The following is a 25,758-nucleotide window of genomic DNA, read 5'->3' as shown; positions in this document are numbered from 1 at the left end:
TACTCACAGTGAACCAGTGTTAGAACAAAGAGCAATATAGACCATAAGAATAAATATGAGTAAGTTCACAATTATAGTAAGAAATATAAGAAATCTATATAACAATAACAATACGTGCAAGCATAAGTGAACCTGTGTTCTGAGTTGTTGCACAGAAACTATTGCACATGGTGAGTTCAGAGTCCACTGACCTTAAGCCCTAAATAATTTGGTGTTATTTTGCAAATTTGTGCTGACAAATTCAATATAAAATGAGCAGATAATGATTTTAACTTAACTTAAACATGATCATGAGTCTATTTCCCTTCTTATTATAGCGTCAGGTGGAACGAGACCCTTCACTTCCTCCTCATCCTCTCATTCATCATTTAATTCAAGTAATTCAGTTATATTTCTCTTTAAAGTGCAACTGTTTCAGTCACATGTGTAAACTGTGAGAATATTTGAGAGTGATTAATCCTTGTGTTGTGAGTGAAAGTGACGCGTCTGTGTTGATCAGTTATTAAAAGTTTCAACGTGTGTTTAAAAACAGACTGAAATAAATCTTTCTGTGCGTCCTGTGCGTCTCCTGGAGGCTGAGCTGCTGCCGTCCATCCACAGCATCATCACAGAGCTCACGACTAAATGTTAGTTTGTATTATTTGCAAATGAAATTGCAACATTTAGAGTCGTACTGACTTCAGACGATGCTCCAGCAGAATAAGTTCCTCCTCCAGTGGTTCTCATGGTTCCTTTGAGTTCAGTGTTAAACGAGAAGTGACGAGTTCTATCAGTAAAGATTAATAATAATTAATCATTTATATCACTCTGCCTAAAGCCAAGATTTTTAATTTTCCCAGTGAAATGCATTTAAACGCACCATAAATCTGTGGATCCATACACTGTAAAATCGAATGAACTGCAAAGAAATATGCAAACTCACCGTCTCCAGTGAAATAAATGAAAGTGAACTGAACAGTGTGTGAGCTCGTTTAGACGTCAGTGATCACAGGAAGCTTCTGAAAGCAAAAATATGAGATTTGTGACGTTGCAATAAAAAAAAAAAGCATACATTATTTATTCAGACTACAAATGTGAGCATTCGTGAAATTATTTTGCTCTGTTATGTTTGTGAATCTTGTGTTTCACGTCGACTCTGGATTAGAGAGAGAAGGTGTGGATGTAGGTTTTGGGAGTTTATAAAGAGACAAATATTTACCCAGGTCTTAAAATGTGTTGAGGAGGGCGTCAGCTTCACGCTCCGAGTTTTATTGAGACAGAGGTCGGTTCCAGTTTTACTTTTTATTACGTCCCAGTGAGATGCCATGAAACACAGACTGGTCTATTTACAGACGACGCCCAATAAAACGTCTAATAAAACTATAGCTTTTTTACATTAATACATACAAACTCGTCAAAATATCAATAATACAAACCAAACTAAATACTTAAATTTACCCGTCCTGTGACTCTGGTTTAACTCTAAGGAGGGAAACACATTTAATGTAACACAGGTACAAACCTGTATGAGTATATAAAGGTTTATTTCTCACACAGTCTCTGCTTTCTCAGTCACCATCGTACTTTACTGTAACTATACGGCAGAAATGTAAATTTGTATTTAAGCCAATAAATCATAAATAGTAATTTAATTGAACTACTGTGGGTACATATACATATATATATAGATCTTTATTCGTATATGACTAAATATGCAAACAGTCCATTATGATCTCGTATTAACTCAGGTTTTCTAGGTAGAATAAGATGATTTAAAAACACACTAAACACATGCAAGAAGGCTCATATTAAAGCGTGAGCATTTTATAAACTATCTCTTGAATAATAATGAAGTAAATGTAAGGAGAAGGACTCCAGAGATCAGGGCTTTAGAAAACGATATCACACAAAGGAAAGAGGAAATTCCTGGAAAAGAGGAAAGTGGAACATAATCAATATTTACACATTAACTGTGGGACACGTGATGCTCGTATGAGGGGAAACATCAATTTACAGAGAAAAGGCTTTAAAAACACTGTCAGACACCGATACTCCCCTCAGGAGTTAGAGAGAAATACATTTATATCATCTTCCTTTAGATAATAAACACCTGGTCTGATGTTATAATGTAAAAGGTGACATGTTTGTTTCTGTTGTGGGTAGAAAATAAACTGTTCCCTCTGTTTTAATTGATTTATTGGTGGAATGTACGGAGACGTTTATTTTGACCAGGTTCAGGGGGAGGACAAGGATGAAGGGATGAAGAGATGAAGGGGTCGGCTCCTTGTTCACTGGTTCCTGCAGTGAGATTGTAAAAGATAAGAAGGAAGAGATGGGGTTAGGGGGGGGGGCGGAGCTTAATATTATATTTATTTATATTGGCTTAAAAAAGGCACAAAAAGTAATTTCAGGTTGAAACTGTTTAAGGTGTTAAATCAATACGTTAAGTGCAGATAGATCCTCTTCTTTCTGGAGTCTGTTTGCTCATGAACAATTAAATAAATATAGATTAAAAAAAAAACGATATTTAATCGCGATTAATCGAAATGAATCGACAGCGAATCTGAGATTAATCCGATTAAATGTTTTAATCGTTTGGCTGCAGCATCCTGAACCTGTACATTGAGGTTGGAAACATGCTTTTAATTACTAACGGCTGTTGTGTTTGTGTTGTGTTTGTGTCGTGTTTGTGTTGCGTTTGTGTAGTGGCCATGTACCGGGAGCCCTCCCTCCACGACCTGACAGAACTGTCCCGTTCAGGCAGCGGGACCCCGACCAAGAGTCGCAGCGCTTCGGCTCTTCTGAACGGAGGGGGGAAGACACCCAGCAACAATGACTTATCCTAGCCCCACCACCCCTCACGCCCCCCCGAATACAAACACACACACACACACACACACACACACACACATACATGCACACACATGCACACACACACAGATATCTCAGGCCCCACACATCAGGCTGGTGAGGGGGGGGGCAATGGAGGAGGACAGGATTGTGTTCTTCCACTTCTTAACGGAGCCCACTGTGACTGACTGTGATGTAAATAAATCAAGGACAATCAAATCCATCCGGCTCTGCAGAAGAGAGGGGACCCCCCCCCACCCCCCCATCACCCTCACCCTCCCATCGACACCCACCCGTCCACCCACCCACCCCTCGACAACTCTTCCTGCTGCATCGTGACCGGACGGAGAGAACGGACAAGGGAGAGGACACAACAAGCCCAGACGGATGGAGGAAGTCAGTCAGTCAGTCAGTCACACAGTCAAATAAGCCGACTGTTACAGAGAACCAAAGAGTCAGAGCAGTAGCTCGCTAGCTTCGATGCTACGAGAGGAGTAGCGGCCAGAGAGTTCCGGAGAGTCTTAAATTATTCTACCGTACGCTATGTTTACACAGAGCTCATGGGGTCAAGTCATATTTTTAAAAATGACGAAACGTATTCCTTGTACACTTATGAGGACTCGACATTAGTCTGCATGCAGGTGTGTGTGTGTGTGAGCGAGACAGAGGTAGGTGTGAGTACACACTGGTCCTGCAGTAGGTGTACGATATGTGTGTGTGTGCACGCATGTGTCTGGTGGGCGGGGTGTGGGGGGGTGGGTGGGGGGGGTGGATTTTACCTTTTTAAGATCTGTTGTACATCAGACCAACCTCCCGAGGGCTTTAGCAGGTTAATATAAGGTTTACTGTATATGCTTCCATGCTTACTTCTTACAAGCAACGCTGCTGTTTATCTTTGCGTTTGTTGTTGTCGTCCCTCGCTGTTTGTTTGTTTGTTTGTTTGTTTGTTTGTTGTTGCATGGAAGCTTGTGGACCTCTGCTCAGTAGCAGCATGCCGAAGGTCCTTTCTTTTCCACCCCCGGGTCTTGCGTGTTCCTGACCAGGAGAGAACACTAGTGAGCCAATAGTGTCGTACCAGAACACTAGTGAACCAACGCGAGGGTGTTAAAACACTACTGGACCAATAATATCGCACCAGAACATGAGCGGACCAATGGTGTTGGACCAGATCTTTGGTGAACCAATGGGAGCACAGATTAACTTAATATTTTGGTTCCTTGCTTTGGACAAACTAGAAATGCACTAAATAAATTCTTTCTAGAGAACCGAGTCGTCCGTTTATTTCTGTCATCAACGTCAAACTGAGAATTTTAATTGAGATTTTATTTAATAATGTTAATTATCGTTACAATCAACTTATTCTAGATTATGAATGATAGTATCTAGATTATGAGTGATAGTATCTAGCTAAGTATTACTGGTCTCTAGCTAAGGAATGCTAGTCTCTAGATTATGAAGAATGCTAACCTCTAGCTAGGTAATACTATTCTTCAGCTAAGGAATCTTAGCCTCTACTAGTCTCTATCTTAGGAATGCTAGCCTGTATGTTAGGAATGCTAGTCTATAGCTAAGGAATGCTAATCTCTAGCAAAGTAATGCTAGTATCCAGCTATGGAATGCTAATTTTTATAAGTAATGCTAGTATGTAGCTAAGGCATGCTAGTATGTAGCTAAAGAATGCTAGTCTCTATCTTAGGTATGTTAGCTAGTTTCTAGCTACGGAATCCTAGTTTATAGCGAAGGAATGCTAATATCTAGTTATGTAGTGCCAGATTTTATAAGTAATGCTAGTTTCTAACTAAAGAATGCTAGTAGGTAACTAAGAATGCTAGTCTAGATAAGGAATGCTAGGCATTATTTTAGGTATGCTAATCTCTAGCCAAGGATTGGTAGTCTAGATTAGGAAGAATGCTAGCATCTAATTAATGTATGCTAGTCTCTAGCTAAATGCTACTAGTCTCTAGCTAAGGAATGCTAGCCTCTAGCTAGTATCTAGCTAAGTAATACTAGTCTGTAGATTAGAAATCTGAATGAAACTAAACGAAGTGATGTTTGGGAGCTGTAAGAGTCGACTCTTCTGAAGGAGCTGAGCCCAAAAAAAAAAAGACTCCCATCGTCCAATCACAGGAGATCTTCCATCAGGTACATTTGACTATTACTGGGCTGATAAAATATCGTCCATACTTAACACAGACTGTGTGTAGATTGTTTATTTGCTGGCCAGTTTTACTACGATCAGATGTCTGCCTGTCCGTCAGAAGATGAAAATGTTAAATAATCTTTTTTAAGGTCACAGAGTTACAGATAATGTAAATATCTAATGTAGTGTAATATATATTGTAACTCTTAATATTATCTATTTGGGAACAGGTGTTTATGGCTCAATTTTATGTTCATTACATTCATTTCCACAGAGTGAATCTCAGTATTTTTTGGCAGAAATGGTTGAAATTTAACACCAAGTATTTTTCTTTTTAAGAGATTCAAAGCTGGAGGAATCCTAAACTCACAATGTACCAAACTCCTTTTATAATGTCGGTTTAGAAAATGCTGTTTTTGTAGTGTACATTAAACAGTGATAACAGACATTGAATAGTAACACAAAGGCAAACCAGGCTGTAACAAAGCAGTATTTATGAGGTTCATATTTTCTTTCTTTTGCTTCCGTGGAGAAAAACCTACATCAGCCAATCAGTTAAAGTATGAGGAAAATCAAACTTGAGGAAACAAACTAAAATGATTGTTCTAGATTAATAGATACATTTGTTTTCTGCTCACTCAAGATCTACCATGAGACCGTGAAACCATTATTTTAATCTTCAGTTGAGATCACAGATTCTGATTAATAGTTAAAAAAAAAAACAAAAAAGGTGGTTTCTAGCTAAATAATCCTTGTATCAAGCTAAGGAATATTAACCTCTAACAAAGTAATGCATATCTCTAGCTAAGTAATGCTAGTTTTTAGAATAGAATAGAATAGAATAGAATAGAATAGAATAGAATAGAATAGAATTATTTGTCCCACAGTAGGGAAATTGCAATTTGCAACAGCATACACAGTGCAGAAAAGTATCAAGAATAAAGTTAATAGATGCAACACAATTCATTTACATTCCTTTAGTGAACATGATTTAATCAACTAAAGTTATTTTTAGTATATAGAATGTTGATTGTAAGAATTTCTCACGCGTTGAATGAAAATTATTTAGTATCTATCTAATCTAATTTGGCCTCCACCGGAAATAGAAGGGCGCTGGGAGGTGGTCCTCCAATCACAGGGGGCGCTAGTTCGCCGCCGCCGCCAAACTCCGTAACACACGAAGAAGAATGTGTGTCGTTTCCCGCCAAGATTGAAGAATGCGCTGTTTTTTGAAGAGGCCACATATCGAGTAAGTAAATTCGTCAAATTAATATATGTTAGTGTTCATTTAGTGATAAGTTTTAGACAACAGGTTATTTAGTTTGTTTGTATGTGTGTTTAAGTGTAACGTAGAGGTACGTTAGTCGTTCAGTCGGCCTCTTGTTGGGATTTTTAGACCTGGGCCGGACAGTGGCCGTTGGGGTTCAGCGTCGACGAATATGAGTCTTGAGTGTTTTACTTTTATTTATTTTTGCCATGAATGGAGGCAGCATCGCACACTTCCCTGTCCTTTGTGTTGAAGCAGTGTCGGAGGTGAAGCTGGGTCCTTCAGACTTCAGTCGTTAGCGTTAGCTGAGTAACTTTAGCCACTATGGCCGCTACTTTACCTGTTGGTTGTGACGGAGGTGGATGACGGAGCATATCTGATGAAACTCTTAAAGTTTACCTCGGAGCTGATCCTGCTTTTGATTTTGTGCCTTTGTTTGTGGTCTTAATGTGGTCTTAAACATTTTCTTTCATGGTCTATTTGCACAGAATTCACAAAGGCTTTACAGTGGAAAGTGCTGTTTCATTTCTTTTTTCCTTTTACCCTAAACTTTGAGGTTAATTTCCCAAAGTACCTGAGAGTTTTAGTTATCGATTGAAAACATCAGTTATTTGTTTGGCATTTGATTACAATTAAAATGGAACTTGGTATTATATGTTGGTAATTTATTTTTCAGGTGAATTATATTTAAAGATCAAGGAAATCCACTGTTAAAAAGCCTGGATAAACTAAATAAATTACTATATCCATGAAGTTTACTGAGTCAATAAATAATAGTCTTTAAAAAATCATGATGTCAATATTCTCTCTTAGTGTCATCTGCTCATATCACAGTATAATTTGATATCAATAAATTCTTTTCTCTATATGGCTCAGTTAATACGTCTTTATCTTCCTTCATTTACATATCTGTGTTTCCTATAGAGCAGAGATGAAGTCGCCATAAATGAGGCCACTGTTAAACTGCTTCTAGTGCTGAACCAGTTTTTCCTCAGTCGGCACAGAATTCATCCAGCATGAAATTATGACAACAGACGAACATCCACGGCCATCGGTGACAGCGGTTAAACCAATATTCATATATACCAATATTCAGGCGACGCGTCATCATATATGTATTCACGCAAAATGTAGACAAAAATGATTTTGTTTTAAATCCCATTGTGAAACAGTTTTTTGCGTAGTTGTACATTCGTGTTTGAATCCTGTGGTTTGCAAATGTCCAGTCAATGCAATTTCCAGACTAAACAATCAGAATGAGTCTAATTTGTCACGTTTAATAAGAACACGTTGATACTGAACTCTGACTCTTTGCCTTTTTTGTTCATGTGAATCATTTTTGTTTAAGTAACATAATATCATTGAATAATATTAAGAAATCGTTTTGGAGTAACAGGTGAAAGTCGGGTACCTGGATGTGATGAAATCACTTTAAACTTACACAATAAACTGGTGTCACAGCAACATAAGAATCATGTTCAATCAACATGATTATTTTAAACAGTATTAATGTGATTGAAATACTTACATTAACTGAGTGAGCGTGAAAAGAGAAACTTATGTCAGTTGAACACAATATGATGCTACTATCTAGCTAAGTAATGCTAGTCTCTAGCTAAGTAATGCTACTATCTACATAAGTAATGCTAGTCTCCAGCTAAAGAATGCTAGTCTCTAGCTAAGGAATATTATTCTGTAGTTTAGGAATGCTAGTCTCTAGCTTAGTGATGCTAGTCTCTCCTTAGTGATGCTAGTCTCTAGCTTAGTGATGCTAGTCTCTAGCTTAGTGATGCTAGTCTCTAGCTAAGTGATGCTAGTCTCTAGCTAAGTGATGCTAGTCTCCAGATTAGGAACATTAGGAAAATGTGCTCCAAGGATAAAAGTTTAGGAAACACTGATCCAGGTCACAATAATCCAAAAGTCGCTGAATAAGAGCAACACTATTCAACGCCTCCTGCCTCTTAAAGGAAATTCTACCAGTCGTATTCTGAGAGTTTTTCCAGATGCCTTTCTTTGTTTTGCATGAACAGGTTGTGGTGATGACGTTCTGTTACGCTCAGTTAAGTTTTCCACCTGCAGACGACAAACAAGCTGCAGCCAGAGCTCTGTCAGCACATCCATGATGCCATTAAGGGCGGGATGGGGGGGTGGAAGTGCCTCATTAGGGCTGGAGATTCTCCTCATCATGTGGGTGAAATATCTGTGTTTAGCAGGTTGGATTAGTGCAGAAGAGGATGGTTCAGTTCACATTTTCTCACCCAGATATTAGAATTGTTGTACATTTATTTCCATGATTTACAGCCTGAACATTGACACTGAAAACTAGTGTGACAAGAAAACCTCAGCTCACAGTCCTGATGACGTTTAAAACAACATTATTTCCAAACTCCAACTACGGGATGAAATGAGAGTCCAGAATATGTGGTTCATTGGTTATTTATTGACTTTTCTCAAACACAGTCATTCAGAAAAGTGGGATTAAGTTCATATTTTCCTACAAATACAGTGGACGCAAAAAAACATGATGATAATAGATGGTGGATGTTTTGAACTTTTATTCTGAAAACTACACCAAAAGTTCAGTCTTGGTTTGATTATAAGAACTTTATTATTTTATTAGTTTAATGCATCACATTGGTTTTCAGTTTTAAAAAGTTCTCATATGATTTATCTTTGTTGGATTGTTTTTTGGTGACTACAAAGAAACGTTGGATGATAGACTGACCATAATGTTTTTCTCTATTTTGCATCATTAAGCGTTTGTCAATGGAAACTTTTTATCAAATAACTAAAACGGAACTTCTCAAACAAATGTACATTAGAACATACAACAGCTTTTTATTAATTACTACTAAAATTGAGGGTCGCGCTCATTATATTTTTCATCATCTTTTGTTTTCTTTTTCCTCCTTGTAGTTTTTAACATTAAAACACAAACAGGGGACTCTCTCTAGAGTCTGCCCGTCCAGGTCCCGCTTCTCTACGATCTTCCATTACCGAGATCGGCCATTTTTAATGAGCAAGTGTTTAATAACTTTTGAACCGAAGGTCGTAGAGACACGGGACCAGCATGTTCAGCATGTTCAGCATGTTCAGCGTGGGTTAAGGTTTAGGTTTAGGGTTTGGGTCCAATTTTCCAGTTTTCCAATTTTCAGTCATGGACATGTGGGCCCTTCCAGGCATGTCTCCAGGTTTGTCTCTAGGTTTGTCTCCAGGACTGTCTCCAGGACTGTCTCCAGGGACCTTGCAGGGACGCTTTGGCGAGTCTCCACGGACCCTCCAGGTAAGTTAGGTGACTGTAAGTTCGGGTTCGGGTCTAAAGGTAAACGGGGTAAAGAACCATAGACTCTAAACATGAATAACGTTTGAACAGCTCGTAGAGACCTGAAGCCACGATTCTGAAAATCCAAATATCCGAACAGAGCTGGTTTTTAAACTCCTGAGCTCAGCAGAAGCAGCAGAATCACATCATCTCAGCTCATTAGCTTCTATTTGTTCTACTAAGTGCTGTAACCAGTCAATCAGAAGTAAAACGTGCCACTTAACATTATGCTGATTGTTTACCTGCACACACACATATATTTGTGTTGTCATCACTTTTCAAGGACCTTACATTGACTAATTTCCTGGGTTCTTAACGTAACTTTAACTTTAAGCACAGCCTTTACTTTTAAACTCAATCATTTAGAATGATGTAGAGTTTCTTTGTGTCCTCATGAGGAAGTCGAGTCTCCGTAAACCATGAATCAAACCTGCGTCCCCGTGATGTGGCAGATAGGTGGCGGCGTGGAGTAAAGGGGGCGTGGCCAGGTGGAGCGCGCCGTATAAATGGAGACGACTCCCTCTGTTCTGCCTCACACCAACCAGCCGATCCTCCTCTTCACCACAGAGTCACCTCCTCCTCCTCGTACCGTCTCCTCCGACTCAGCAGGTGAGTGGTCGTCCTCCAGCGATTAGTCTGAGCCGACACCGTGTCGTCCTCTAAAAAACTGAAACGTGTGCGTTCAGCTCTCTTCCAGCATGGCAGCTCTCTGGCTCCAGACCTTCTCCATGTTGCTTCTCCTGGTCGTATCGTGGCCGGGCTCCCAGGCCGTCGCCCCCCCACAACACCTGTGTGGCTCCCACCTGGTCGACGCCCTCTACCTGGTCTGTGGGGAGAGAGGCTTCTTCTACGACCCCAAGAGAGACGTGGACCCTCTGATGGGTGAGACCTCCGACATGAAGGAGATGGCGGTTCATTTGGTTCTTAGTCTGTTGAGGAAACTTATTTTTTATTAACTATAGAGACACAGTTAAAAAAACGCTCAAAATGCACATTTATGTGTCTAATTTCACTAAACTGTGTCTGTTCCACCTCTAATTTCCTCCCAAATTCTCTGGTTATTGGGACGAATTCACTTTATTTTGTTTATTTTTTTGTCTTGTCTCTGTGCAGCCACTGAGCTTCTTCTTGTGTTTCACAGTGAGGGACTTAAACCAGCAAACAAATGAGAAGCTTAAAACAGACTCAATAAAACGAGAGTCAAACATCCTCATAAAAGCCTTTATGCAAATTGAATCATTTTTATTGACATTTCGTTAATTTCATTCACTTCCCATCGAGAAGCATTATAAGACACTTATTAGGGAAACTCCCATGAGGACAAGGACGTCCACATTTTAGCCAGAGTACACAGATAAGTCACTTTTCCAGTTTTATTAAAGGCATCACAATAGGTCACTGTATCAGCTACAGAACCCAGTAAAAGGAAGCTAACTTTCCATTCGTCCCGTCAGGTTTCCTGCCCTCGAAGGTGGGCGGAGCTGCAGCCATGGGCGGAGAGAACGAAGTGGCCGAGTTTGCGTTCAAGGACCAGATGGAGATGATGGTGAAGCGAGGCATCGTGGAGCAGTGCTGCCACAAGCCCTGCAACATCTTCGACCTGCAGAACTACTGCAACTGAACAGCGCTCAGCCCGAGCTCTGCTTAGCTTAGCCGAGCTTAGCATAGCTTAACCGTTCTGGCTCCGCCTCCCACTCCTCCCCCCACACACCCCCTTCAACTGCTGACAAATGAAGTGCTGAGAAATGGATGAAACTATTTTTCCTAGAAAATAAAGTTTTGTGGATTGAACCAATTTCAGGAATGTGTGTTTAATGTGTGACGACGTGTTAGCGACGCCTGCAGACGTCTTTATTCTTTCTGTCTTTAGTATTTTCCCCATTAGCTTCCACCGAGTGGTCGCTACTCGTCCTGGGTCCCACACAACAAACTCAGCTACGAACATGAACAAAAGTTAAAATTTTTGCTGAATAACTAAAATGGAAAAACAAAATGAAACAACCAGTCAACACTATAGAGGTTAAACGCTGACGTCACTGCCTCACAGGCCTGATTAAACGTATCAGTAAATACACAGAGCAGGAAATATGTGGATCATCAGATCAAATTAAGGACAATTAGACTCAACAATGATCCATATGAACTAGTGTGGATTTGATAAAGTGGTTTAGCCTCAGTTTCAGTTCTGATAAATGAAGCTGAATAAAAGATGCTAACGCTAAGAGCTTCACTGAGAAGTAACATTAGTCATAAAATACTGTAGCATTAAAAGGATGAAGAGTGATCACAAATATTCACTTTATTGTTTTATTATTTATTGTTGGAAGTGAAATAGTTACTGTCGACAAAACAACAACATCCACAAACGTATCTGACTAAATAAGTAACTTAAGGTTTGACTTCATCAGTAAATTCAGCATAAATTAATATTATCTGACGCTAAATGAACCATAACCACGTTTCTGTGTCTGGATGTTGTTGTTTCTTGTAAAGCAGCGTGTAACATGGACCTGGATGTGACACTGAGCTCTGTATTAAAGTGAATAACGTCTCATTCCTGTGTGTCTGCAGGTTCCTTTAACAGCTCGTATCATATAAACCAGAAGGAACTGTGAGTCCAGAAAGTTTCCCTGTGATATTTAAGCAGATAATCAGTTTATCAGAGCAGGAGGAAATAATCTCTTCTCACTTCTTATCCCTCAAATACGACTCCTCTGTTCCTGTGACCGGATCCACAGGTTTGGCTTTAATCAGAGAATCAGAGAATCAGTCAGGAAATATTTAAATTTCAGCTTATTCACATTTAAACTCAGGACAGTTAAAGGAATTATGAGCGTTTCTTCTTATTGTTTGTGTTTCCTCTTCCAGGGACTGTTCAGCGGCTTCATGCACATGTGTGGGACGTTATCTGTTCATCGTGCGTCCTCTCTAACTATTTGCATGAGCGCTGTTTTTCAACCTGCTGCACATGTGTTAAAGTGAGCTGCAAATGAACCAGGCTGCACAAACACATCATCCACATCCAAAAACCGTTTCAGCCAAGTCGCCTGCTTCTATTATTCAGTTTTATCTGCGTTGGTTTGGTTTCTGCCCTCGGACAAAAAATAAATAAAATAATAAATAAATAAATAAAATATACTTGAAGGCGTCATAAAAAATAAATAAAGTCTCATTAATTTCAGGTTTTAACAGCAACTTATTCAAATATAACAGGAGGAGGAGGAGGAAGTAGAAGAAGAAAATGTAGAGGGAGAGGAGGGGGAGGAAAAAAGGAGGAGGAGGAAGTAGAAGAAGAAAAAGTAGGATGAGGGGGATTTTGAGGACGATGAGGAGGCCGAGGAAAAGAGAAGAAGGAGGAAGTAGAAAAAGAAAGAGAGGGTATATGAGGAAGAGGAGGAGGAAGAAGAAAAGGAAGGAACTAGGATGGGAGGAGGAGGAGGAGGAGGAGGAAAAGAGAATAAGTGGAAGTTTTATTACTATTAATATTTTATTATTATCATAATTTATCGTCATATTCTAAAATCTAAACATCAAATGGGAAATGTATGTTGCCCACGGGCCTCAGGAGCGCTCGCTCCGGCCGTGCACGCGGCGGCTCGTCCCCGGCGGGGCGGGGTCAGGTGCGTCACGTGCTCCAGGTGTTTCAGGTGTTTGTGTCGTGTTCCGTGACTCTGAGAGAAGAACGCAGCGTTTAAATGAGCGGAGCCGGATCCTTGTTGCTGCCCGAGGTCTCACCTGAGCTCAGGTGTTCTCCGAGAAACGCGCCCGGACTCTTTTTTTCTTCACTTTTAGAGGATTCATTGGTTTATTTAGTTTAAAAAAAGAAGAAGCTGCTTCCTGATTCTGCGGCTCCGCTGCTTCAAACTAAACATCACGATGCGAGATGTTCGCCTGGATGAGAGGACGTGTAGAAACGGTGAGAACAACTTTTACCTTTAAACTTCATTTCTGTGTCCGCGTCGCTGCTGAATCCTGAGAAATAAACTCATCAGATAGAAAATACTGATTCATTTATTTTAATTTTAACTCCGCTGCAGCTTCTACTAACCATTACATAACGCTGCGTTACTTAAAATGCAAAATTCACTTTAGAAAAGGTGCCGCAAGAGCATGATGGGAATTATTTCACGACTGATACATAAATGTGGAGCAGAAATCCTTCGTTTCTTCTCATTTCTGACCCAGTTCGCTGTTTATTGATATTTCTGAAACATCTACCGTGTCTCTCTCCTTCTCTTCAGTCACAGCTTTCATTGTTTTACAGAGGATTTTCTCCACTTGTAATTTCAGATTTCTTCACATAAATTGATCTGAATCCTCAAACTATTAAAGCTCCACCTTTATTTTGCCTCATGTGACTGATAATGATCTTAGTTGCTGCAGAATTTGCCTGAAAATTGTCTCGTTTTTAGTTTTTTGTCGTGGTTTCTATGCGTGTGTGTGTGTTCAGTGCAAACAGAAGATAATCCTGTTTGACTTTTAATGATCTCACTTCACAAAACCACAAACAAACAGCATTTAAATATAAATCCCGGATAACAAACTGGTTTCCTCATTAATGGTCCTGTGACCTCTGACCCTCGTCTCATGTTCTTTTAGTTTTTATTAAACTTTAATGCTCCTCCGGCTCTTTTTCCTGGTGCAGCTTTATCAGAGCTGAACCTCGGTGTGTTGACAGTGTCAATATTAAACTGGTTTTCCCGGCGGCCGCCGCTCTCTCCTCTCTCCTCTCTCTGCTCATGTTACTGTGACACTGGTCCGGCCAGAGTTTCACAATCCTGCAGCAGATCTCACAAAGCAAACACAGAGACTCGCTCTGCAAATATCCTGGAGAGTCTGGGCGACATTACAGACCATAATAAACTTCATTTATTCCCTCGTACGCTCGCCACCAAACTGGTTTCTGACACAATTAAGACACAAGACGATGTTTATTTGTCCCTCGTTTGTAAATTACCTAAGAAATATCTATTTGAAATAATGTAAAAAAATATATAAGAATATATCAGCACTGTGGCAGCAGCTTGTAGGAATATAATTTACCTGCTCAGACAGTAAATGTGACCATGAGCTAAAACAAAGATAGGTACAAAAAAAAGCAGGTAATTTATTTTAAATCTGCAAGAAAAGAAGCGTCAGCGTCTTATTTTCCTACTGAATCTTAGTTAATTTACAGTTTTGACACGGTTTGATTTAAACGTGTTGAAGTTTTTCTGGGTTCCTCTTTAGCTGCAGCTTTACTGAAGCTTTATTCTGGCTCCAAACCTAAACATGAAAGACACAATGAAACAGAATAACAGAATTAAAAAGGAGAAGAACAAATCAAAGAAAGAAAACGTGTAAAGTCCAGTAACTCGCTTGTTTTTATGTCTTTTTCTTATGTTTTCGACGACTTTTTCTCAGCTTTGCTCAACGTGGAGACGAGATTATTATTTCATCTTCTGTCTGAGTCTGATCATAGGATCTTTGTTTCCTTGGGTCAATAAAATGATCCTGAATCCTGAACCTCAAATATACTCACAAGGAATGAAAGAAAGAAAAATAAAATCAAAAAAGAAAAGGATGCTGCCGTCGTCCGTCTCTCGTAACATGATACAGTATAAATAACACAATATTACTACTACACCTTTTTATTTAATTGCAGTTTTAAATGTTTTTTCTTTTGTTCTTTGTTGAGAAGTGACTTGTGTCTTAGACTGAATTTACTGATCGTATGTTCCATCGTCTCATGTCTCTGTTTTAACGCTTCCTCCAACAAACCGTCTGGTTCTGTAATTATTTCTGTCTGTTTCTTAAACATGAAAAATAGATGTGAATAGAAATAATGGATTAGATTGTTAAAGGTTATTAATAATAAGCCTTGATTAATAGTAACTGAGGCAAAGTAATAATAGATACTTGAGTTCACATAACGGGGGGATGTATTTTAGTTATTTTAGAGACAGAGCTGGTTCAGATCAGTTTCTGGTTCAGATCAGTTTCTGGTTCAGATCAGTTTCTGGTTCAGATCAGTTTCTAGTTTAGTTTGATTCTCAGCTCCAGGTCCAGAATCTGTTAAAGTCTCGTCACTAATGAACAGACGTCTCTGATTCAGGTTCATTTCTACCAGTGGATGAATGGATGAGTTCAGCTCCTCTTCTGGTCTTTAATGGACCAGGATTCATTAAAGTGGAATGAGGTCACGTGGGTCCCAGACCTCCACATCTGGACCCTAGAGACCAGATCAGATTTCACATCTGGATCCTAGAGACCAGATCAGATTTCACATCTGGACCCTAGAGACCAGATCAGTCAGTGTGTTTACCTGCACATGAAAAAAACAAATTATTGCCTTAATCCGACTTTAACTGGACAAACATGTATCACACGATCCACAACCGCTGCTCTGGTCTATGACCCGGAACAAAAACATCCAAGAAAGACGGTAGAAGAAGGAGAAGGTAAACGGAGCCGGTAGAAGAACCACCTGAGGAATAGCGCCACCTATCTGCACCAGACGTAGCGCCACATACGTACTGGACTATTTTCCGTCTGGTTGTTGTTTGAATGTTGGTCTGACACATGAGCGACTCGGACCTCATTCAGAAAGCTGGACTTTGGGCTTAGATCATTAAACTGAGGATGTAAATGCACTGAAACAAACCTGGACTTAAAGTTGGTCATTTATGGTCTGATTGTCCAGGACGGATGTTAATACAGAACGTTATAGAAATAGTTTTAGGATGAGTTTCTTACGTCAGAACAAGTTAATGAGTCGTTTTGTCTTTGATTTAATAAATTTATATTTCAGATCAGTTTAGATCTGATTTTCTTCCCTCTCAGTCTAATGTCGCTGCCTCCTCTTCCTGCCTTTAAAATAAAATAAAGTTTATGAATCTGAGCTGTTGAATCCACCTTTTCATCTGTTAAATCTTTAAATGTGTCAGGTCTGTATATAAAGATGAATAAACCCTCCTGGTTTTAAGTCGTTTCCTTGGTTTTCTAAGGTTTTCTGTCTCTTCAGGTTCCGTGCTGAGGTTGTGGTGCGGTTCTCAGTCTTCAGTTTGTTCCATCTACACACAGATGGACCCGAACGGCACCGAGATCTCAGGTACGATTTAATCCAGGGGTTTGTCTTTTACTTCATTCATGATGGATTTTTATTTATTTATTTATTTATTTGGTCATTTCATTGTTTTATTTTTAAATTGCAAAAAAATCAAAATAAATAATAATACAAAAACGTTTTAGGAATTGCGACCTCTCATTATAATTTGAGCAGAAATTTTAATTTTAAAATTCACAGGTTAAAAGAATAAAAGCGTTTGTGTTTCATGGTGTTAAATTATTGAACTAGATCTGATGCTCAGACCTGATGAGATTTAAAAAAGACAAAGTATAAAAATCTAACGCTCAGTAGATGAAACTAAATTGAGACTTAAAGCTTCTGTTGCTTCTGTTTTTGTTTTTGTGTTTGTTTATTTTTTCTTAGACACTGAAGTTTGTTGTTTCCTTTTTTTTCAAATATGGAAACATTCAAGTTAAACATCTGATGGAGAAGAAGTTTGACAAGTTTTACTTCCTCTTACTCCTCAAATATATTACATGTTTCTTTTACGTTCATTTTATTATTTATCTTTTTCTTTTGAATATATTCATAATAAATAAATAAATAAATAAATAAAGTTAATTCAATCGATACGGTCCTAAAAGTTAGAAGTTTCTATTTTTTCTTATTTCGGGTTTTAAATCCTAAATCGCGCCCGTTACAGGAGCTTAACGAGCTGTGACTTTAACGAGTCTCTGCTTCTGCTATTGTTTCGTGAATGTGAATTTCCAGGAGGTGATCTGAGCCTCCGGGGACGGACTCTGTGCAGCAGCTCGAATGTAACCAGACAAACACTGTCGTCGCTGACGTCCACAGTTTGTTCTTTGTATCTGCTCCTCATCCTCAGAGAACACGACGACGGGAAAAAGACATAAACTCAGATTAAAGCCACGACGTAAAGAAACGAGCTGAGCTCATGAATATTAATTAATCGAAACGAGAAGACGAACACGCTGGATAGAAACAACCATCGCTTCAGGTGTCAGATTAGTTTTTGCCTTTAAACTTCCTCAACAAGAACAATGAGAACCCAACACAGAAGGAGAAGAAAAAGTCCGTGAACAATAAAACGCTGTGTTCCACATTTTTAATGTGAGTTCAGACAAAAGGAACAAACTACATGAGAGTCTCTGTGTAGGTTTATGTTTTTAGAGGGATCTTCAGAACCACAGAACCCGTTCTAACCTGGAACCGAGACCCACGTCCACCCTCAGGAATCATTAGATCCTTAGAATTCAGCCTCGAGCAGCGGCTTTATTCTAAGAACATTACATTAGAATTAAATTAGCACAAAGACTGGAGGGAAAAGGAAAACTACCACGACACCTGTAACCTCTGTGGCTTCTTCTTCACGGACTTTAAGGATCTGGGTCCATATTCATAAAGATCCTTAGAGAGAACAGTTGAAATTAAATGTGAATCCTGATGTTTTCCCTAGAATTTACCCAGTTTCCAAGTAGAGAGTGGATGTTTTCATGTGCACAGCATCGTCTATACGATGCTCGTGTAGCTTTTATGATGGAAACAAACATTTATCGTCTCTGTTTGTCGTCGCGTTTCTCGTCTTCAGCCTCTGGCCCGTGTGACTCACTCAGTAATAGTTCATTCAAATGTGACATTTAAATCCAAACGTCACGTGTCTGTGTGGACACGTGAAGCCGCAGCAGCTTTATAATCAGGCCTGAGCTCTTTTTTTCTTGTGGGAATAGTAAACACAGGTCGGTCGCTTTGTTTCTCTTATCGTGAAAACTTGTTCATAAAGTCTTTAATAAACACAGGTTTACACCCTGGTGAACACACACACACTGAATCTTTGTCTCCAGATGAACAAACGTACAGCGTCTACAACCTGTGGCTCGGCCTGGTGCTCGCCCTCATGTCGGCCTTCCTCATTGGCGGGAGCGTCATCCTCAAGAAGAAAGCTCTTCTCCGATTGGCCAGCACCGGTCACACCAGAGCAGGTGAGCTCAGGTCTCCACGAACACCTTCCTGTTTGATACCAGGGCTGGGCGATACCGGGAACTTTAGTGTCGATTCGATACCAAGTAAATACAGAGTTAGTATCGCCGATACAGAAACGTCACGATGATCTCAGCGTAACTTAATAAATGACCTAATTTTCCCTTTAGTTAGTTTATTTTGATTATGATAAAATACAGAACAAACTAATTACAAGATAAAACTATTTAACAGTACACGAAATAAATAATTCCCCTTTTACTACACACAGTTGTTTTTTTTAAAAAAAGTAATTGGTGCAAAATAAGAAAAAGGAACAATGTAACAATAACACAACATAGAACAATATGAACAACACAACAACAGAGGGAAATAAAGTCAGTTCAGCAAAATAACTAAACGAAAGCAACAATGTAATAATGAATATAAAAAGGACAGATCCTGATTGGCTCTTACGTCCTGATGTCCTTAAACGCAGCAGCAGGTTCCTTGTTTTAACGAATGAATGAATTAATTATCTTGTGATTATCTCATAACCTGAGGATGAATTCCTTCACACAGGTGACGGGGGTCATGGATACCTGAAGGACTGGCTGTGGTGGGGAGGCCTGTTAACCAGTAAGACTTTCATCCCTCTTCATCCGTTTGGTATCAACCAGGATAAAAACCAGGGATCCTGCTCCATCCAATCGTTCAGTGTCTGGAGAATATCTCTCCTGCCTCTTCTTTCCACCATGTTCTAAGCCTCTTAAACTCCTCCTTTCATTTTTACCTCCATCTAGAAACAACTCTTAGAAAACATCAGGGTTCTAGTTTAATGTTCTTAAAGTTTGTCCACTAAGAGCAACTCTCTGGAATGAGGCTGAAGTCCGTGCTCTTTAGATGAATAAGAGAAAACCATCTTATTCTGCTGTTTTATCGCTGTTGGCGTCGGGGCTGAAGCGTCTGCTCTGTCTCTGCAGTGGGAGCAGGAGAAGCCTGTAACTTCGCCGCCTACATGTTCGCTCCGGCCACGTTGGTGACGCCGCTGGGCGCCCTGAGCGTCCTCATCAGGTAGGTCTCACATTCACATGGATTTCATCAGGAGGAGGTCATGTTTCAACTGGACAGTCGTCCAAACAATCAGAGGGAGATTCATCTACATGTGTCCTTGTTAAACGTCATCAGTTTCTCCGTCTCTGACCAAGTCCAGAACAAAAACCCGACCCAGGTCTAGAGAAACGTCCAGTCAACTCTCCTCCAGTTACTCTCCTGTCCATCATGTTACCGTCCCTAGTGACAAAACACTTTTAGAAGCTCAGTCCAACTGAAAACCCGACCAGCAGGCTAGCAGTTAGCCTCTAGCTAGCAGCCAACCAGAAGACACCAGCTAACTAGCCTAGCATTAGGCAGTGTGTTTCAAGCATGAGGATACAGGACTAAACCCACACACCCAGACAACAAATTACCAACTATTAAAACTACTGAGCTAGCCTTACATTTAGCATGCGCCGCAGCTAAAGCTAGCACAGCTAGCACAGCTAGCACAATGAGCTGTTTGAATACAGAAAGTTTTATTAATCCCCAAAGGGTAATTCAGTTTGTAGAGTCGAACCATCTAGACACAACAATAATACACAGCAGGAGAAGCATTTAGTCTGGGTTCAAGCACAGTTAATATCAGGCAGAAAGCAGATAAATAGTAATAAAGGAGAATACTTTAAAAAAACGGAGAATAAAATAAAATTCAAATAATAAAAATAATAAATAATAACCCAGTATAAAAGGTAAGGAGAAACAAACTTTCACAAATGAATTGCAGACGAGGGAAGTTCACGTTTCTTTTTACGAGATTAATGTGGACGTTTGACTTTCCGTGTGTTTTCCAGTGCAGTTCTGTCCTCCTACCTGTTGGGGGAGGTGTTGAACGTGGTGGGGAAGCTCGGTTGTCTGCTCAGCGTCCTGGGCAGCATCTTGTTGGTGATCCACGCGCCACAGGAACAGGAAGTGACGTCATTACAGGACATGACCAATAAGCTGCTGGAGCCTGGTGAGCGTTTACATGCGGTCGGATTATTTCCCTGCAGATCTTGAGTTTAACTGAGAAAAACTCTCCGTGAACCTGTGTGTGTGTGTGTGTGCGTCTCAGGTTTCCTGGTGTACGTGGTCGTGGTGCTGGTGATGTGTGCGGTGCTCATTCTTTATTTCTGTCCTCGGTTCGGTCGAACCAACATCCTCGTCTACATCAGCATCTGCTCGCTGCTCGGAGCCTTCACCGTCTCCTCCGTGAAGGGACTCGCCATCGCCATCAACACCGGTGAGACAGGCCAGGACCATAAAAACCATAAAACTGTTAGTAATGATTCCCTCAGAGGGGACCGGGTGATGCCTCACAGGTCTAGTTCCTTTAGGAGCTTCTAAACCATGGAATACAAAACCCATAGACGCCTTCATGTGGTCTCAGGGAGTGAGTTTATCAGTATATTCTCTAAAATATAAGTTTTCCTCGTCCATTCTAGACCAAACAGTCCATAGATATTTGCTAACCGCCGTTTACAGGCTGTAGAGTTTGAGACGTTTTGCCTCCAGCTAAGCTCCGCCCTCCTAAAAAGCATCTGTACAAACTGTGACGGGGTCTATAGACATAAGGAACAGCACCTCTTACTGAATATTTATCCTCCACCTGAAGAACCGGCTTCTGAAGAACCAAACATGTGAACGTCATTATCTGCATCTGCCTTAAAACCTGCTGTCGTCTGTTGTTTTGGTTTCTGTAGCATGTAGTTTAATTAATACCTCGTTTTTATTGATCAGTGACTCTTTTTGATTTGATTTTTTCCCACAGATGATAATTGTCCTTAAAACATTTTACAAAAAGGACAAAAGTTAAAAATTAGCCAGCGGCTAAGAATGACACACTTACTATTAAATTGATTAATGTGCAATGTAGGTAGAGTCAACAAGAGTCCAAACTTATGAAAAACAGGCAGAGGAGTGTTGTTGGTCTGGAGTTTAGTTTAGTTTAGTTTAGTTTAGTTTAGTTTAGTTTAGTTTAGTTCAGGGCTCCACGTTGACCCCTGACCCCTCTACTCATGTGGGATACAGAGTTTAATGTCTTCATGTTCAGGCTTTTTCAATAAATCCGGATAAAACGTGAGTCTCCTTCTTGAAGAACCAACTCAACATAGAAAAGTAAAATGACTGGATCAACACTGATTTCCCTCAAACCAATGACAGAAAGAAAAAGGAAAAATCATACAGAAAAACACAGTAAAATTCCAGGTCCAGCCAGTTTAAAACATAAAAGGCCTTTGAATTTAACAGACTAGAGTCACTGAGTCACATCTGTGATTATTCCAACTAAAGTTACTGTTTCACCCGGATTTCTCCATTTCCTTCAACTAACTCAACATATTGTTCTCAGACGTCCAGAATAAATCAGGATTCTCCCCCTGAACGTTTCTGAACAAAGACGTCTTCAGTTTGTTGAATAATGAGCAACAAACAAAACTAAAAATTAATTGTGGCCAAAAGGATCTGATCCTCTGATCGTCTCCCTACGTTCTGTATTTAATACGAACGTAGCTTCTAAGTTTGTGTTTCCTCCAGATCTCCTCTTTTTAACGGTATCAACCCAACTCTAAAAATAAAGTGGACACATCAGAAGTGGAGCAGAGGAAGAAGGTCACTGTAGCTCCACTGGTTTTTACAGTTGTTCCAGTAACGAATCGACTCTTATTAATTAACTTTCATTCAGTTAAAAGTCATTCAGTCATTCAATACTACACATTTATCTATGTGTTTCTATTTATGCATTTTCTGTCTTAATCTGTTTTATAAACAATGCTGCTGCAGAACCTGATGTCTTGCATTGAATTGTTTCTGTCGTTGTGTTTTTGTGTTGTCTGGTTTGTGTCTTGCTTGTTTCACCTGAATCAGGACAATAAATATTTTACAGCAACAAAACTCGAGCAAACTTTTAAAAAAGGTTTGATTAACGTCGATTTCTCAAAGACAAATAAAGAAGATGCTTTGGGATCTAGTGATGTTCTTCATGATTTTTTTGTTGTTGTTTTTGAGTTGTTCCATCTCTGGAGGCCGGGGGCGGGTTCTGGGTTCTGGGTCTGAGTTACATGGATTGTTACTTGCATTGTGGGTAACGTAGTCCTCGTGCTTTAGACCAGACCTTTAAACGTCCGTCGTCTTCTTTGTGTTTCAGTATTTTATGACGTGTCGGTTCTTGCAAACCCTCTCACCTGGATCCTGCTCCTCACCCTCATCGTCTCCATAGTAACACAGGTAACGTTTACCTCACGACATGGAGGCGTTTTCAGGACGCCCGTCCTCCCTCCGTCCTCTAACCCCGCGTCCCCGCGTCCCTCTGTCCAGGTGAACTACCTGAACAAGTCCCTGGACACGTTCAACACCCTGCTGGTCTACCCCATCTACTACGTCCTCTTCACCACCGTGGTTCTGTCCACCTCCATCATCCTCTTCCAGGAGTGGAGGGGCATGTCGGCCGTGGACGTCGTCACCACGCTGGGCGCCTTCCTGGTCATCGTGGTGGGCGTGGCCATGTTGCACCTGTTCAGAGACCTGCAGGTGAGCGCCCCCCCCCGCCTCCCTTCAGACGGTCGCGTCTCTCAGTGAAAACTGGACGGGTTTGATAATTATGTTTTCTGTTAATGCAGCTAACGATGAAGCAGCTGACCAATCAGCTGTCCCAGCCGGTGGAGAGGGAGGAGCTTAAGGAGGAAGTAGTAGCCAATAGAGGAGGAGGAGGAGGAGGAGGAGGTCAGAGTAAGAAGGAGGATAAATACGGACTGATTGACAACATGGTGATAGAGAGTCTTCCTCCCATGAGGGACGAAGGACCCAGAGTCTTCATCATCAGCTGAGACGCGTCGGTTTGTTTCCTGTCGGGACTCGTCCTCACTCAGGACTGTTACTGTGACGTTCTGCACTTTTTATTTCATTTTATTTTTTATTTTTTTAAAGATACAGGCCTCAGGTTTGACGGCGTTTCAGCTCGTTATTAGATAAAATCATAAAAATGACTCAAAACATTAAAACACAGATTTTCATCTGAAAGTAGACAAAGAAACTAAACACAGAGAATAAAAATAGAAATATCAGATTCAAACGAGTCGATAATTAAATGTCTCTGTTGCTTTAGAGATGTTTGTGGATCCTTTTCCAGCAGCTCTTTGTCTGAGCTCCTCACAAAGCTCCTTTGTCCGTTGTCATCACACATTTCGACACAAACACGAGACTAATCCCTGATTCATAGAAACTATGGAAACACATGGACTGTTTACACCTCACTGATCTGTAATATTGGCTCATTTTCCTGGATACACAAATACACAGTTTGAATATTTCTCTTTGTCTAGTTTCAGGGTTTGTGTGAAACATTCACAGACGTTTTGAGTCATTTTTAAGCAGAAGTGCATTAAATCCTGATGGTTTGTTACAAACACACTCAGGGAAAGTTGTTGTGACGACAAAGGGATGAAAAGTTGAACTAATTGATCGACACAAACGCATGGATCCTCTAACGTTTACCTGAAGGAAACGAGGTCCAGAGTTTGATTCCTGCAGCTGCAACAAATGTTTTAAAGAGAAATCTATGATGTAAATACTGATTCTGTCTAAAATCTGTTTGTAAATGAAAACGCTGCTTAACGCCGTCAAACCTGAGGCCTCCTCCTCCAAAGGAAGGAAAAACAAACATTTTGTTTTCCAGAAGGTTTGCTTCTGTTTTTGGTTCCAGTAAAATCAGCAGAGTGAGACGTCCGAGCTCGTCGTGGGTTTGAAGCTGAGCTCCTCTGAGCCGACGCCGGCGTCCATGAAGCAGACCAGCGTCCACTTCCTGTTTCTGCTGAAGACGCTTCAGCTCATGAAGCTCAGAGGAAACGAGTCAAAAAAACGCTCGAACAAAAATGTACACGTGGTATTTTCGCTGTTTGAGGTCATTTTTAAACGTCCTTTAATCATTTCAGGGAAGAACTGTTTTTATAGTATTTTATTTCTGTTTCTTTTGACTCGTTAAAATAGTTTTATCACGATAAACGCGGCGTCTTTCAGGAAGAAATGAAAAAAGGAGACAAAGCTGTATGTTGCTCTGGTGTAAATAAAATAAAATAAAATAAAATAAAATAAATCTTTGTTTCACGGTGAATAAATTCATCAGGTTTTAGTTTGAGTCCAGATGTGATCAGGTGTTAACGGGATGAGACAAAACTCCTTCCAGGTTTTCTTCTTCCCTTTCTCCTCTGATTATTTAATACTTAGAGATTAGATGCAGTTAAAAACTCCCTGGTTTAAGTTGTTTGTCTACTTCACCCCAATAAAAATGTATAAAATCTCCAGAAATAATTCACCACTAGATGTAAAACTGAACAAGGAACATTTCTGCTTTTTATTTTGGTTTTCATCTTTTCACCAAATCAGTTTTAGAGTTTGATTTAAATCCATGACAAAAGCCTGGTTTCTAGTTTATACAGTATATAATAAAATAAATGCAGATTTCTAAGAATTATTTCATATTATGCAGTAAATAAAAATAGATAAAAATAAAAAGTTGGTGTAGTAGGTTGTTGGTAAAAATCCTTACAAACGTTTCCTTCAGAGAGACTCTGTGTAATAAATATAAACGGGAAAAGAAACGGGACAGATGATACTGACGATAGTTTGGAATAAAAACACTGAGACTTTGAGGCTGGAGAGAAGTTTGATCAGAGCTGGAAACGTGGTCTTTTCATTTCTCTGCTTTAGTTTTATTATTTTATCATCGCTGACTCATTGTTACTGTGACTCCTCTGAGTCTCTTAATGGTCTAATCAGACTGAACGGAGCCGGTTAAAGAGTGAGTCCGTCTTATTTACTGACGTCCTTAGTAATTATCCTGAATACTGAACATAAAGAGATGATGAGATGCTGTACATTAAACCACTTACTTCCTTTTTAAATCTTTATTTTGTTTGTGTTTCTCATATTTTTATATTTTATTGTTGGAGAACGAGGTTCCAGCTCCTGCATCAAACTAGTTGTGAATAAATGTGACTGAGATAAAACCGTCTCGTCTCTTCTTCTTCCTGCTTGTTGACGGTGTCGATGCCGCTGTGTTTAACACCGTGGGAGTGTCGGTGTCCTGTCACTAACCTCAGTGGACT

The 25,758-nt window shown here is 39.9% G+C and overlaps 3 protein-coding genes across 6 annotated transcripts in view; all 3 read left to right on the top strand.

Annotated features, from left to right (window-relative positions):
* The window catches only part of LOC125020686 (fibroblast growth factor 13-like), a 23,863-nt gene extending 19,769 nt beyond the window's left edge, over nucleotides 1-4,094 (top strand). For all 3 annotated transcript variants that reach the window (XM_047606114.1, XM_047606115.1, XM_047606113.1), the window contains exon 5: nucleotides 2,686-4,094. In XM_047606114.1, coding sequence (XP_047462070.1) covers nucleotides 2,686-2,825 — 140 coding nt within the window. In that variant the 3' untranslated portion in view covers nucleotides 2,826-4,094. The remainder of the gene's footprint in view (nucleotides 1-2,685) is intronic.
* Nucleotides 4,095-9,467: 5,373 nt separating this feature from the next.
* Nucleotides 9,468-11,353, top strand: ins (preproinsulin). The gene is made up of 4 exons (XM_047607199.1): nucleotides 9,468-9,519; nucleotides 10,011-10,167; nucleotides 10,245-10,440; nucleotides 11,013-11,353. The coding sequence occupies exons 3-4, from the start codon at nucleotides 10,257-10,259 to the stop codon at nucleotides 11,177-11,179; spliced, it is 351 nt and encodes a 116-aa protein (XP_047463155.1). The 5' UTR covers nucleotides 9,468-9,519; nucleotides 10,011-10,167; nucleotides 10,245-10,256; the 3' UTR covers nucleotides 11,180-11,353.
* A 1,847-nt stretch (nucleotides 11,354-13,200) lies between these two features.
* nipal4 (NIPA like domain containing 4) lies at nucleotides 13,201-24,746 on the top strand. 2 transcript variants are annotated; one of them, XM_047606155.1, is made up of 10 exons: nucleotides 13,201-13,474; nucleotides 16,562-16,648; nucleotides 18,424-18,606; nucleotides 19,166-19,222; nucleotides 19,567-19,657; nucleotides 20,473-20,633; nucleotides 20,733-20,900; nucleotides 22,803-22,882; nucleotides 22,973-23,185; nucleotides 23,275-24,746. In XM_047606155.1, exons 1-10 carry the CDS (start codon nucleotides 13,435-13,437, stop codon nucleotides 23,479-23,481), a joined length of 1,287 nt encoding a protein of 428 aa, XP_047462111.1. In that variant the 5' UTR covers nucleotides 13,201-13,434; the 3' UTR covers nucleotides 23,482-24,746. The 2 variants fall into 2 exon arrangements, with proteins under 2 accessions (XP_047462111.1, XP_047462112.1); XM_047606156.1 differs by having other exon boundaries at nucleotides 13,203-13,474; nucleotides 18,469-18,606.
* The last annotated feature ends 1,012 nt before the right edge of the window (nucleotides 24,747-25,758 follow it).

This window comes from Mugil cephalus, chromosome 15, assembly GCF_022458985.1.
Source record: "Mugil cephalus isolate CIBA_MC_2020 chromosome 15, CIBA_Mcephalus_1.1, whole genome shotgun sequence".
Taxonomy (NCBI): domain Eukaryota; kingdom Metazoa; phylum Chordata; class Actinopteri; order Mugiliformes; family Mugilidae; genus Mugil; species Mugil cephalus.
This window is presented reverse-complemented; position numbering and strand designations above follow the sequence as displayed.